Source organism: Euphorbia lathyris, chromosome 7, assembly GCF_963576675.1.
Source record: "Euphorbia lathyris chromosome 7, ddEupLath1.1, whole genome shotgun sequence".
Lineage (NCBI taxonomy): Eukaryota > Viridiplantae > Streptophyta > Magnoliopsida > Malpighiales > Euphorbiaceae > Euphorbia > Euphorbia lathyris.
Genome location: NC_088916.1, coordinates 78,028,201 through 78,043,306, shown reverse-complemented (window position 1 = coordinate 78,043,306; position 15,106 = coordinate 78,028,201). Strand labels below are relative to the sequence as shown.

The window sequence follows — 15,106 nt, the reverse complement described above, 5'->3', positions numbered from 1 at the left end:
TAAAGACGAGACCGAAGGGAGCTATCGTTGGATTTTGCAAAGGCTGAAGATTTTGCTTGGGGATGATCTTAACCCGACCGTTGTTGTTAGTGACAGGGAGCTTGGGTTATTAAAGCCGATACAAGAAGTTTTTCCACAAGCAGCGCACTTGCTATGCACTTGGCATATAAATAAGGATGTGGAAGATCGTGTGTATAGAATCATTGGAGATAAAGGCCTTACCTCTAAATTCAAGAATGGCAAATGGAAAACAATATTAGAATCATTAACCATTGAGGAGTACGGGACCAATCTTATGATGATGAAGGAAAAGATGAGCAGGTTCAAAGGAGTTATCTCGTATGTTGAGGAGACGTGGTTGGTGTATAAGGAGAAGTTTGTTGTTGCTTGGACAAAGGAGTTCCTACATTTTGGTAACACAACTACTTGGACAAAGGAGTTCCAACGGCTATATTCCAACGTCTATATTCCAACGGCTATATTCTCCATCTATAAAATTAAAAAATGTTGCTACTTCAGTTATCCACATTTACTCTTTACATTACGATCAACGAAAACTCTCAAACATAAATGGCTAGTGCAGCTGATCCCCAAGAAAGTCTAACGGCTCCAGCCGCCGAGTCCTGCACCTCTAACAGACAAGAAGGTCGGATGCGGTCACCACTCTTGTCTACGAACAAGGTGGAACCGAGCATCAGCCACGTCCAAGCTATAGCCTGGGTCTCAGGAATCCGATCACCTCTACAGTGCTCCATGACGGAAGCGGCTCGTATACCACCAGAAGCATAATGACGGGCATCTAACTGAACCCGAGTCACCCCAAACAAATCCATCACGCACTCCTTAAGCTCATCAACAGTCGCATCAGCAGTCACCATGGCACCATCTACGGGGATGCGCAATATCTCCCACACATCATGCATCAAAATGGTCATCTCGCCAAATGGCATGTGAAATGATGACGTGTCTGGCTGCCACCGCTCTACAAATGCTGTGATCAGAGCAGCATCTATGTGACTGTGCATAATACCAGGTAAATGGAACAAGCCAGATGACTCGATATGCGACTGAATCGTCCGGGAAGAACCACTGTACCATAATCTCAGCTTCGTGCAATACCCTGATCTGGTATGACACCTAAGGACGCCCCTATCCTGACCGGCCCATATAGCACATGCAATATGTCCCAAAAAGCTCGGGATCACAGCACCATCAAATGGACCCCCGGGGACGGGGTCCTTCACAACCCAGTCATCCTCTACACTCCTCGATCGCTTGCTGCTACCTGAAATTACAGCAAACGGTTTACATTAATTTTTTAGTATATTTTTCAATAATCACGATTAACACAAATACAAATAAACACATTTTTTAATTTCTCTTACCAGAAGAAGATGCTGCGGTAGAAGAAAATCGTCCGTCTCGACCCCTCGTCACAACGCCACGATCTATGGGGATAGTATCAGCACTAGGACGATGCATAAAAGCATCCCCATCCATGTCTATATCAGCCGCCTCATCCCGTCCCTCAGCACGCTCCGCCTGTGCAGCATGTGCCTTCCGGGCGTCCGCCATGAACCGCTGCTGCTCCTCCCGGTCCCGCCGAGCAGATGCAGTAACAGGACGTGAAGACGTGCGTCTAGGGTCAGCTCCCTCCTGATCCTGTAATATTATTTATTTATAAGGTATATTCAATTTAACATAATTTTTTTCTCTATACGTTCGGATCTGCCTACGCCCGGTCCGTGCAATTTTTTAAAAAAAAAATTCAAAATTTGCCCCTTTTTGGCCTGGGCGGGTGGTTTACACCACCTGCCCTATGGTCCAAACGGGTGCGGCGCACCAGTCGGCCTTAGGGCCGACCAGTGCGCCGCAAACGTTTGGCCCTTAGGCCAAACGGGTGGCGCATGCGCTCCACCGTTGTACGCGTTCCACCTTAAGTGGAACGCGTACGACGAGCGACCCACCCCATGGTGGAGCGCATGCGCCGCGCATTCCACCTTACGGTGGAGCGCGTGCGCCGTGCGATCCACCATAGGGTGGATCGCTCGACACGCTCCATCTCCACCTACGGTGGAACGCATAGTTCATGCGTTCCACCGTAGGTGGAGATGGAGTGTGTCGCCCGCCTAGGCCAAATTCTGGGATTTTAATCCCGAATTTAGGCCCGATTACTCACGATTTTGATAATTTTTTTATGGAAATACTTACCGTAATACCCATGTATCCTTTGCCGATGCCTCCTCTTCGTGCCATCTCGTTTTTGGTCGGTTTTTTTTAGAATGGAAAATAAGTTGAGAGGATTTGGAATTTTCAAAACTTATATTTGAAATAATGAGAAGGGTAAAAAGGTCAATACAGGACGGTGAACCGGAATTTTAGTGCGGTATATAGTCGCCCACTAAAATAAATAAACTACTAAACTAATTATTTTTTAATTTACTAAACATTACTCCTTAGTAAAACATTAAATTGAGAAAAAAACAAGTTAATTATAATTTCAACATTAAGAACAAAAGACAAACAGACAAACGACGAAAATTCCATAAAAGAAAAAGTTATTAGTTAGAACTTAGAAAAGAAAATAATAAAACTAAAACATCACAAAATACATAAACATTAATCACTGAATGTAAGATTGGCCGGTGATATCAACGTCACGATCACCAGTTGAAGGCGGGGCTTTATGTTTGGGCTCGGCGGCAGGCCCATCAACAGGCCCATCAGCACTTTGGGTTTCACTAGCTGGTTTCTTGGTTTGATTTTGCGGTTGGTTCCGATCTTGATGAGGCTCGTATGCATACATTCCGCCGCCGTAAGCGCCGTGGGTCACCGGCTCCATCGGCGACATCTGCGGCGGCTGATTAAGCGTTCCTTCCCTCTCTTTTTTCTCTCTATCACTCTCCATTTTTTTTTTTTGTTTTCTTTTTCACTTACATGAATTTTTTTATATCGGTTATTTATTGGATAAAGCAATGTTGACACGTGTGTAATATATGACACATGAATGTTCTTTAGATGCCACGTGGTATTTAGATTTTTTTTTTTTGAATAATGGTACTTAGATTTTTGGGTTAAGGTGTAAAAATACCCCTAACGTTATGGATCATGAGCAATTTTACCCTTAACGTTTAAAATGGTCCAATTTTACCCCTAACGTTGGAAGCCAAGAGCAATTTTACCCCTAACGTTGATAAATTGGGTCAATTTCAAACACTATTATAAAACACAGATATTTTTGTTCATTATTCTACACCAATTGCATAATAATTCGTTCTAAAAAAGGATTTCATGTGTTTTATAATTTAATAATAGAATTTGAGATTAATATTCATAAATTCGGTGGATTTTTTGAATTTTTTTATCTAATCCGTACAAAAAGACATTATATTTTTTATTTTTTTATTTTTTTTCACATCCCAACGAATGTTTGTGATTTGTTACTGATAAAATGACACACGTATGAAGTGTAGATAACAAGATTCATGACCGAGAAGACAGTTTGATGAATTATTTCTCAAATTGATCCAATTTATTAACGTTAGGGGTAAAATTGCTCTTGGTTTCCAATATTAGGGGTAAAATTATACTATTTTAGACGTTAGGGGTAAAATTGCTCCTGACCTAAAACGTTAAGGGTATTTTTGCACTTTAACCCTAGATTTTTTGATTCGTAAAACTTTGTTTGGATGGATTTTTATCTGGACCGAGTGTTCTCAAAACTTCTACTTCATATTGAAACTATTTAATTCATATTTGATGATAAATATAATTTGGCAATTTATTAGTGGTAAGTTATAAATGTTTTTTTTTTTTTTGGTATATTATAAATTTGGTCCAATTGAGGAGACTGTTTATATATTCTTTTTTTTTTGTAGTAACTGTTTATATATTCAGATCCATTACAACACTTTTTATTAAATTAAGGATTTTATATTTAAAGCATCTCTAATAGAAGGTGATTAGAAGAGTATTTGATGATGTTGTAATAGTTTGATAATTTTTAAATGTGTCATTTATTGAAATAAGAGTGGTTGTTTGAAATTTTCAAGTAATATTATGATTTTTTGACAACATTTTTTAAGATCGCTAAAACTTTTTAATATAAAAATAATAATTTACGTGTATTGATGCATTTTTATAAAAAATTATTTACAATTAAAATAAATTTTATATAACTTAATGATTTATGAGATCATTATATTAATTTTTAAAATTGCTTATTATTGGTTTATATTTTAACTAAAGTTATCAAAAGTGATATAGATGATTGAGGAAATAAATTTTTATATGTTAATATGATGGGTCAAGTTTTGATACTATTTAAAGCAATATCTATTGCATAAATATATTATCATTTAATATAATTTGTACAGAAACAACGTATAGAACGATTTTGTGCAATTTTTACTGAGATTTTGATGTGTAATTTTTATGCAATTTTTCTAATTAGTTTTTCCAAAAGCTACCGTTTGTAGTTTTTCTGAAAAAAAGCTTTTTCATCCGGTAAGAAAAGTAATTTTACATTCACTAAATGTTGTTATTATTAGATGGATTTGAACTTACAACTTTCCACCTCTGATTTGAGATGTACCAATTAAAATATGCTCCTTTGATGCTTGTGTAATTAATGTTTTTTTTTTATTCTAATCATATTATTCAAGAAGTATATTTATTTATATAAAAATTAATTTGATATATGGTAATACATTAAGTTATTTGTTTAAATGAAATTTGATTTTATGCATATGAAAAGAAAAGAAGTTGGCAATTGTTGTCCTTTTGAATATGTTTTAATGGGCCTCCTTAAACATTGTTTAGCATACTTTTCAAATTTTAGCCAATCCAACATTACTCTGCCAATTGGGCTTTGCCTTTGGGCCTCTAAGCCCACATAAGCTTTATTTTTTAAAATTACTTGAATTCTTACATTTGTTTAGAGTATATACCATAATATCACATGCAATTTACATGAAAATAATCTCATACAATAGTATTTTGCAGTATTTAATTACATAAAAAGAACATATTAGTTATCAATGACAATGTAAATTATGGAACCATCAAATTGTGATATGGATATATAACACCCAATATATATCTATTTTTTTTTTCAAAAAAAAAAGGGAAGGGGCTAATATGTCTTTTTCCGGACGGTAAGTAGGAAAAATGGGGCAGTAAATAGCAACCCACATTATTTTTGAAGAAATTTTGAAAATTTTATAACAATGACTAAATAAAATTTTAGCTCCATCTGTCTGTATGAGCATCTCCAATAAATGCTGATTGTAAAAGTGCTTGGTGATACGTATGAATTAGGAAATAAAATATTACATTTTAGTATAATTTGTTAATTATGGATAATTTTTATAGCAACCTTTATTGGAGATGCTCTAATAGATATATAAAAGCTCAACATTCAGTTTTTATATACATGATAATAAAGAAGCATGGTGGTATAAGCGGGAATACATTATCAACGAGTTAAATATAAATTCAGTGATAACAACACCTTCTCACGAAGAGGTGTTGATGATCAACTCGTGGACAACTCAGAGACCATACACGTTGAAAGGCTATGCATATTTTGCAAGAGCAGAAATGGTAGATCTTATACGTAGATCACTACATCTACGTGATTGCAAAAGAAATGACTCATATCCGAAGATTCAGAAGAGTTTAAATGCTGAAGATGGGATTACATGTGTTTTTCTACAAATTTGGAGTTTGGGGAAGTATATATTTCATCCATTGTTTGTTTTATCTGTACCTTTAATGGTTTATTTTGCTCTCTGTAGTCGTTTTTTGACCTTTATGGATTTTGTACTAGGCATAGCATGTAGGGATGTAAATGGGGTGAGGATTACCCGTCCCTTTTTATTATGGGGCGGGGATAATGACTAATATGTGCCCGGTTAGCGGAGATGGGACGGGGATAGGAAAGGGTATCCCGTATTGTGCACCGCGGGGATTCCCGACGGATTATTCGTTTAATCCCCGATAACATATTATTAATCATAGAAAATAAAAAATACGTATAGAAAAACTTGAACCTATGATTAATCTGATCCAAATGCTTTACCTCTATTTCACTCTATATCTATTTGTTCATCATATTCTCTTATTTTCTTTCATTTTTTCTCTATTCTTTTCATTTATTTCTTTTTTCATATATTCTTTTAAACTTTAAATGGGTAAATTGGAATACCCGCGGGGTCGGGATTCCCCGCGGGGCAGGGACGGGGATGAATTTTGTCCCCGTTTGTTTTATATGGGGATTCCCCATTTAATCGTGGAACGAGGATGGGAACTCCAATCCCCGCCTCGCCCCGCCCCATCCCGTTTATATCCCTAATAGTATGTACTTATGTAAGATTTTATTATTTACTTTTTGTTGTTGTTGTAATTAATGTATTCTTATCTATAAAATGATATATGCACTTTTATAAAAAAAAAATATACATGATACATTATCTATTATCGAGGTATCAAATCTTGACATTTCTATTTCTATGAGTTCCATCTTCACTTTTCGAAATCATCATATTTATTCTCTCACTCATCTTCTTCCTAAATCATTTCTCATTTAATACCCATATCTCCACCGATCAGAATCCTAAAAACTAACACCCTAACGTTTTCTTTCTTTTATCCACATTTTATTAATTTTTTTTATTTATATTAGTTGTCAGGTTTAGTTTTTAAGGCAATTTTTTTATATTTTACGTTTATTAATTAATTTAATATTACTTGCACTTTTTATCATTTTGAGTTTTCAATATACGAAGAATAATTCAATTTAATGAGTGATACAAAAAAATAAGGATTATTAATAAAGAGAGGTAAAGTGTATTTTAGTCTTTTTTTTTTCATAAATTTAATCTAAATCAATCATTTCCTTCATACGTGTGATTTGGTTAAATGTGACAATTATTTTGAAATTGATGGGTAGTTAAATATTTGTTTCTTAGGTAGTATAAATACTGACACTTTTGTTTATTTATTGCGAATTCATGAATAAAATTAACGAGATGCTCACGATCAAAATTTATGAACATAATTAACGAATTACTTGCGAACAAAAATCGTGAACAAAATAAACTAGCTGCTTGTGAGCAACTCATGAACAAATAAATTCTTTAATGCTTCGAGCTCGAATAAGATTTTAAACTCTAACCGAGCTCAAAACTTGGCTCGAACTCGTTAATTTTTTGCCAAGCTATTAGCAAGCCAAAACTCGATCCGACTCTATTACAATCCTAACAATACATAGAATTACCTCCCCCTCCCAAAGTGGTCCCGAACACAAGAATGATGTGGAATAACCACCCAATTCAAGTGATAGAACCGGAACCAGAACCAAATACTCGGGGTCAAATAACAAAAACCTAAAACCTAGTAAGAAACACATATTTTTTGAGGATCAAGGGTTGGGTACCGAAAAATTCGTCGCAAATTCCGTAAAGTTGGAAATAACGAAGTTACCACCAAATATTCATGTTTACTGACGGAAATTTCCATCCATAAATATAATTTTTGTTATCTTCAGTCCAGAGTGGGTGAAATTACCCTCCATGACCCTTGTAGTTCCATACCTCTAATGTAACACCCTACCCAATACCATGTAGATATTGTCCGCTCTGGCCCAAATCCAACACATTGGGCCTCACGGCTTTAAAACGTGTCTGCATGTATTGGATTCTCATCTTACTAATAAGCCCCAATCACTCCCTCTCCACTTCCGATGTGGGATTCAGTTCATTCCTGTCCCCATCGTCATCCCTTAGGGCCGCTCCTTGCTCAGACCTTCTACCCGGACGCCACCCACTCCGGACCGGGTCGTTACACCTAATATCAGGTACTCTATCACTTACAAATATGCAAAAGAATGATTGATATACAGTTGTTATATATATATAGTTGAAAAAGAATGATTGATATACAATTGACTATAGAGAAAGAAAAAGTTAAGGAAAACGTGGAGCTTAATTATATTTAATTAAATTTAGATTAAGAGGGACAGTTTAATTAGGTTAAGATGGCATCTTATCATCATCATCGCCAGATCTAATCCACATGGAGTGACTCAATAATATTATTTTGGTTAATATTATCCTCCATTAATTATATACAAATTGTATGATAAAAATTGAGTAAATTGAGCTTTAATTTTAATATAATGGTGCCTTTTAAAAATATAGAGATATGGTACTATCTTTAAATATTTTATGTTATTTTTGTAAACATTAATAATCCAAAAATCTACTAATATCAAATTTGTTTATATTAATATAGGAGGTTTGAATCGTGTTTTTAATTGTAATTTTATTGCCTTTATTGATGAATGTGACATATAAAAACATTAGAAAATATAACAATAATTTTAAATATTCGTGTCATTTTTTTTTGTTAGCAATTTAACCCTAACCAACCCAAAAATTTGCATGTCAATATATTTCGTGTCAATCCAAAAATGACACATTACCTACTAAGCTAAATCCAAACACTAAAATTGAGTGTTGATTTCATGCCGTGTAATCGGTTGTGCGTACTTTTGTCACTTTTATAGAAGTATCAGTCTCTTATACTTATAGGTCATGGGCTGCATGTAGGGACCATTTTTTTATAGAGGACCGTTTAGTAATTAACCTTTACTTTAATTATCTCTTAATATTTTGTTAATATTAGTTAGGGTTATCTGATTATTTTGAATCATTCAAAATCTCCTCTATCTTAGAGATTGTTCTGTTGTCACATCTCTTGTAACTTCTTTATATTCCAACGTTAATCAATGGACATACTCAGTTGAAGCCATAGCATTTTCATGGTATAAGAGCTACAAGAGAATCAACATCTCAAAACCCTAATTTTTCTTGCTTCCACTATCTTCCCATCACGATGACAAATGTTAATGGCACCGCCTCCTCCACCTCCGAAACTACATCACCTGCCGCAACCTCCATACAAATCACTCCCACAAACTTGTCATCTCAAATTACACAAAAATTAACTTCGACTAATTTCTTGCTATGGCAAACACAACTTATGTCGCTACAGCAAGGTCATGGGTTGGCACATCATGTTGATGCAACCGAAAATCCTCCACCCAATGATTTTCCTACCGGAGCTGTTAACCCGGCATACAAACAATGGGAACAACTTGATCAACAAGTACTCAGCCTGTTGATTTCATCTTTGTCTACGAGCGTTTTGCCACATGGATTTCATCAGAGACCCAGTTTGGAGTTTGAACAAACCTTTAGTCTGGTTGTAAAGCCCACTACAGTCTGTGTTATCTTATCTATAGCAGTGACAAATGTTTGGACGGTTCGACAATTGGACGTTTCCATTGCATTTTTACATGGTGAGCTTGATGAAGTTATTTATATACAGCAGTCCCCAGGCTTTGTCAATCCTCAATTTCTATCTCATGTTTGTCGACTAAAGAAGAGTTTTTACGGGTTGAAACAAGCTCCTCGTATGTGGCATCATAGTCTCGCTCAAGCTTTAGTGTCTCTCGGTTTTGTGTGGTCCAAAGCCGATTTATCTCTATTGCTTTAATCATCGAGGTGTTAAGTTGTTTTGTTTATTGTATGTCAACGACATACTTATTACGGGTTCTCACACTGCTGCAATTCAGAAGATTATTTCTCAAATCCAGTCTCGGTTTCCCATCGTGATCTTGGGTTACTAAACTATTTTCTTGGTCTAGAGGCTTCATGGACAACTTCAGGTCTCCATCTTAATCAACATAAATACATTCAGGATCTCCTTGTCAGGCTCAGATGACAGGCGCCAATGGTATCTCTACTCTGTCGTGTCCATCAAGTAAATTAACTCTTATCGGCGGTGAACCATTTGATGATCCCGGATTATATCGTAGTATTGTGGGTGGCTTGCAATATGCCACTATTACTCGACCATATATCAGTTTTGCAGTCAACAAAGTGAGCCAGTTTATGCATTGCCCCACCTTAGAGCATTAGAAAGCAGTCAAGCGAATTCTTCGCTATTTACACTCCACATCGACGCATAGTATGCATTTTCACCGTGGTCGTACCTTTGATCTTGTTGGTTTCATAGATGCCAATTGGGGAGGTGATTCGGATGATCGGAAATCAACATCTAGCTTTGCAATCTTTCTTGGTACTAATCTTGTATCTTGGCGATCCTGCAAACAAAGAACGGTTTCTCGTTCTTCCACCGAAGCAGAATATCATGCATTATCTTGCATCAGAAATCTTATGGCTTCGTATGTTACTAAATTAAATTGGCTTCGGTTCGAGTAAAGCTCCGATTTTATAGTGTGACAATTTAGGAGCAACTTATCTAACTTCTAATCCGATTTTTCATGATCGGTCGAAACATCTTGAGATAGATTTTCATTTTGTTAGAGATAAATTTGCCAAGAAGGAGCTCCGGGTTTGCTACATTTCAAGTCTCGATCAAACTGCTGATGTCCTTACCAAACCACTTTCCAAGATTCGGTTTCTTCAACTATGTGACAATTTGAAGGTTCATCTACCTTCATATTGAGGGGGACTGATAGAGGACGGTTTAGTAATTAACCTTTAATTTAATTATCTCTTAATATTTTATTAATATTAGTACGACTTATCTGATTATTTTGAATCATTCAAAATCTCTTATATCTTAGAGATTGTTATGTTGTAATCTCTCTTCTCTCTTGTAACTTTTTTATATTCCAACGTTAATTAATGGAAATTTTCAATTGAAGTCGTAGTACTTTCAATTTTAAGTAATCGAAGTTTGAAGTTTCAATATAAGAATAAAATAAGTTTTTATCCGTTGAAGAAATATTTCCGGACAGTTAAACAAGTCTTTATTGACAGGTGGACATGATAATATTCATTGAATTTGATTGAATTAATAATTAATTGACTTTTTAGTTTGATACATTTTTAATCCCTCAAAATCAAAATTTAGTTTCATGTATTTTATTACTCATAACTATATGCTAGATTGGGCTGTTATTAAATAAAGTAAGTGTAAAATTCGATTAAACAAAACTCGAAACACAATTAATCGAGTCCAGTTCTAAATGAATACATCTATCGAAAGGATGGATAAATTTAATTGTGACTAAATTTGAAGTAATCTGCAGCAATCGTATGCTTATTAGAGCATCCTTAGTGGTAAGTAACAAACTTTGTTACTTACCACTTTCACATCATCTAAAATAACATCTTCTAGTTACATACCATTAGAATACCTTATTACTTCTATCACCGCCACCCTTGGCTTTACTCAAACCGAGGAGCTTGGCAAGTATCTCGGCATGCCCTTAATACATCATCGTGTGAATAAAGATACTTATCGGAGCTTGGTTGAAAGGGTAAACAGCCGTCTTGCGGGATGGAAAGGTCGCTGCCTCTCGTTTGCGGGAAGAATCACTCTAATAAGATATGTTGCTACTGCTATGCCATCCTATGCAATGCAAACAGCTGCCCTTCCAACTGGTATTTGTAATCAGCTGGATAGAATTAATCGCCAGTTCCTTTGGGGCTCCTCTCCAACTCTAAAGAGAATTCATCTTGTAAACTGGGATACTGTCTGTCAACATCGACAGTACGGCGGGCTAGGAATCAGGAAAATGAAGGATTTCAATCTCGCAATGCTTGCAAAGCTCTCTTGGAAGGTGCTCACTGATAATAAACGCCTCTGGGTTCGTGTAGTGCGGGCAAAGTACTACAAAAATGGTATTAATGATGCTAGCCTGAAACCGTCCAGTACAGCGTCCATAATTTGGCGTGGAATTATCGCTGGAAGCCATGTACTCCAGAGTGGTCTGGGCAGGGTAATTTCGAATGGTGAAAAAACTAGCTTCTGGTCGGACTACTGGTGCAATGGAATAAGGCTGCTTGATATGGCGACTGATAATGTCCCGGAGGAAATGCGAAGCAACACAGTTGCAGCTTATTGGAAAATCGATCAGTGGGACTGGGAAGCTTTTGAACATCTGTTACCTCCCAATATCCTACTGCAGATTCGTGCCATTTCCCTTCATCCCGGTAGTGAGAATCTGGACGAATGGACTTGGACTCACTCGAAGACGGGGAGATACACCGTGAGCTCCGGCTTTCAAAATATGCAATGATCCATTCACAAGGCTAATGATGATGATATCTGGAGGACAATCTGGAAGATCCAAGTGCCAGAAAGAATCCGTGCCTTCCTTTGGTTAGCTCGTCACAACAGAATTCTGTGTAACGAAACTCGATTGCTGAGACGGCTAACAGATTCAGCGATGTGCTTGGAGTGTGGGGAAATTGAAAATGTTACACATGTTTTCGGGATTGTCTAGAGGCGAGAGCAGTGTGGCTGGGGATCTTACCGTCTGATATGCAAACGAATTTCTTCACAGAAGAAGGTTTGGTATGGCTTAACAGAAACTTAAGGTATCAACGGTGAGTCAGGGACATTGAGTGGTCAAGCCTTTTCGCGTTTACGGTGTGGAGGATTTGGAAATGGCGAAACTGGCGCGTTTTTGAAGGGAAAGAGCCGTACGGTGAAAAAGCGGATATGGTTTTGGCTAGTGCGCAGGAGCTGCGGAAGGCTGTAACAGAGAATCTTCAAAACATGATAGTTCAGAAGACGGAACTATGGATCAAGTGGAAACCACCCGAGCTCCCGTGGGTAAAATTGAACTCCGACGGCACTAGTAAAGGCAACCCGGGGGTAGCGGTGGCCGGAGGAGTAATAAGGAATCACAGTGGTGACTGGCTTAGCGATTTTACTGTCAATTTGGGTAACTGTACGGCCTTTACTGCCGAACTTTGGGGAGTGTTCTTTGGTTTAAAAATGGCTTGGGACCGAGGTTCAGAAAGGTTATAGTTGAAGTCGACTCTCGGGATGTAGTACGGGCCCTTGACGAGGAAATTGATCGGCATCATCCTCAAGCGTGGCTTTTTAAGAAATGCAGGGACCTTCAGGAAAGAAATTGGGAGATTGTCTTAGCGCATGTGTATCGCGAGGGCAATCAGACTGCTGACTGGATGGCAAATTTCGCAGGATCAGTGTCTTTGGGTTATCACGAGTGTGATGTGCCTCCTGTAGACCTCCAGGATATTCTTACCGGCGATCGGCAGGGCCGATCTACGAAAAGAATTGTTACCGTAATGTAGTTTTCCTTTTGCTTCGGGCTATGCCCTCCTTATTATCAAAAAAGAATACCTTATTACTTCAAATTTTGGTGGATCCCACTTATCATAAAACACTCTATTAATTTAATTAATATACAATTAATAATTTTTTAACCAACAATATAATTATTTAATACTATAAAAATATTTATTCAATAAAAATAAATAAATTAAAATCATGTGGAACAAGTTGAGATAAAAAAAATTGCTTATTATTTGAGATAAAAAATAATTACAGATAAAATATAATGTTGAGATACTTTGAAAAAAAAAATTGAAATAAAATACAATGTTAGTTTTTTTTTTTAGGTTATGCTTACTTTGTTTTTAAAATATGGATGGAGTACTTAAAAAAAATATGGATAATGCATTATAAAAAAATATTAAATTAAGTGAAAATATTAAAAATAAGATAAAACCCACCGTTTTTTTTTTCTGCATCTTGGAATTGAAGGACAGAGTTGCACATCACGCACCTGCTGTAGGCCAATTAGCTTCTTGTGTGGTCTTCAAACACTGCTCTTGCCTACTTCCATGCTTATTTCCGGAGAGATAAAAAGCTTGTTACCAATATTGGTAACAAACCAATATTGGTAACAAGCAGGGGCAGAGCTAGTCCATGGCTCGAGGGGGCCGGAGCCCCCGGGCACCGGCTTCGCCATTGAGTACTAGTTAATTTGTTCCCTATAGCCTCCTCTAAATTTAGTATATATTAACTCTATGTTATTATTTCAATGTTTAAAGATAAATGAGATGGTTAATGATGCATACTCTTTTTTTTTTTGACAACCAAAGAAGCATATATTAAGAATCAAGAAGAAGCATATTACAAATAAAATCAGGGGGTACAGAAAACCACTCACCCCGATGAAAAGGTAAAATACTACTTCTAGCTAACAAATGAGCAACCGAGTTTGCAGAACGGAAAACAAAACGAATGGAGCTATTAAAAGACTCGTTCAATGAAAAATGACAATCATTGGCTAAGGCGTTAAAAGGAGATGAAACCTCTAACGGGCGGGCCATAGACTAAACCACGATCAAAGAATCTGATTCAATGATTACATCCTTCCATCCGCGGTCTTTGATCCAACTAAGAGCTTCACGGACCGATAACGCTTCAATGAACGATGCATCTTGATAATTCTGCAAGGTTCCATTTTTAGCTGCAACAAAACGGCCCAACTCATCCCGAACAATACACCCAAACCCAGCCACATTCTCATCCGCAAATGACGCCCCATCCACATTCAATTTTAGGAAGCCTATTGGAGGACGCTGCCACACCGTCGGGCTTGGCACAACCGGGCTGCCATAAGGAGAAACCGACGCCTGCGCTTTCTTCCAGGCCTGTAAAAAGGAACCGGCTGAATGGTACAGGATCGAGGCTTGTGAATCCTTCCGATTCCACACAACGTCATTTCTATAACACCAAATAATCCACCATAAAACCGCTACAAGCTCAACAAGCTCCATCGATTTAGAAAAGATCCAACCCCAATAATCAAAAATGTTATGAAATTGGGTTCCCACATCCCCAATAGGCGAAATAGTCCAAATAGCTCGAGCCATAGTACATCTGAGAAAAATATGATAAGAATCTTCTACCGCCCCATGACAGAGCTCGCATAAATCTGAGATAGGAACCCTTCGGGCTTTCAGTGCGACTTTAGATGGGAAACAGTTAGCAAGAACCCGCCAAAGAAGGTTCTTAACTTTAGGGGGCACTTTAAGATTCCAAACTTTATTCCAAAGTGGAGACTCAATGAACCAATTTGTTCCAAATCCAGACATAAGCTTTCGGTACCCACTTTTAACTGTATAGTTGCCCCGTTGGTCATCCTTCCAATACCACACATCATGATCAATCCGATTAGATAAGGCATTTTTTTTTTAGAATTTCTGAATTCTTTATTCAATTCTCACAATTACGACCTAAATGA

General features: G+C 37.0%; 2 protein-coding genes across 2 annotated transcripts; both read right to left on the bottom strand.

The window, feature by feature from the left end:
* Window positions 1-451: 451 nt before the first annotated feature.
* On the bottom strand, window positions 452-2,379 carry LOC136200873 (protein MAIN-LIKE 1-like). The gene is made up of 3 exons (XM_065991360.1): window positions 2,212-2,379; window positions 1,386-1,662; window positions 452-1,285 (listed from the first exon to the last, which is right to left on the bottom strand). The coding sequence occupies exons 1-3, from the start codon at window positions 2,254-2,256 to the stop codon at window positions 561-563; spliced, it is 1,047 nt and encodes a 348-aa protein (XP_065847432.1). The 5' UTR covers window positions 2,257-2,379; the 3' UTR covers window positions 452-560.
* Window positions 2,380-2,472: 93 nt separating this feature from the next.
* LOC136200874 (uncharacterized) lies at window positions 2,473-2,920 on the bottom strand. The gene has a single exon (XM_065991361.1). It carries the CDS (start codon window positions 2,906-2,908, stop codon window positions 2,624-2,626), a length of 285 nt encoding a protein of 94 aa, XP_065847433.1. The 5' UTR covers window positions 2,909-2,920; the 3' UTR covers window positions 2,473-2,623.
* Between the last annotated feature and the right edge of the window lie 12,186 nt (window positions 2,921-15,106).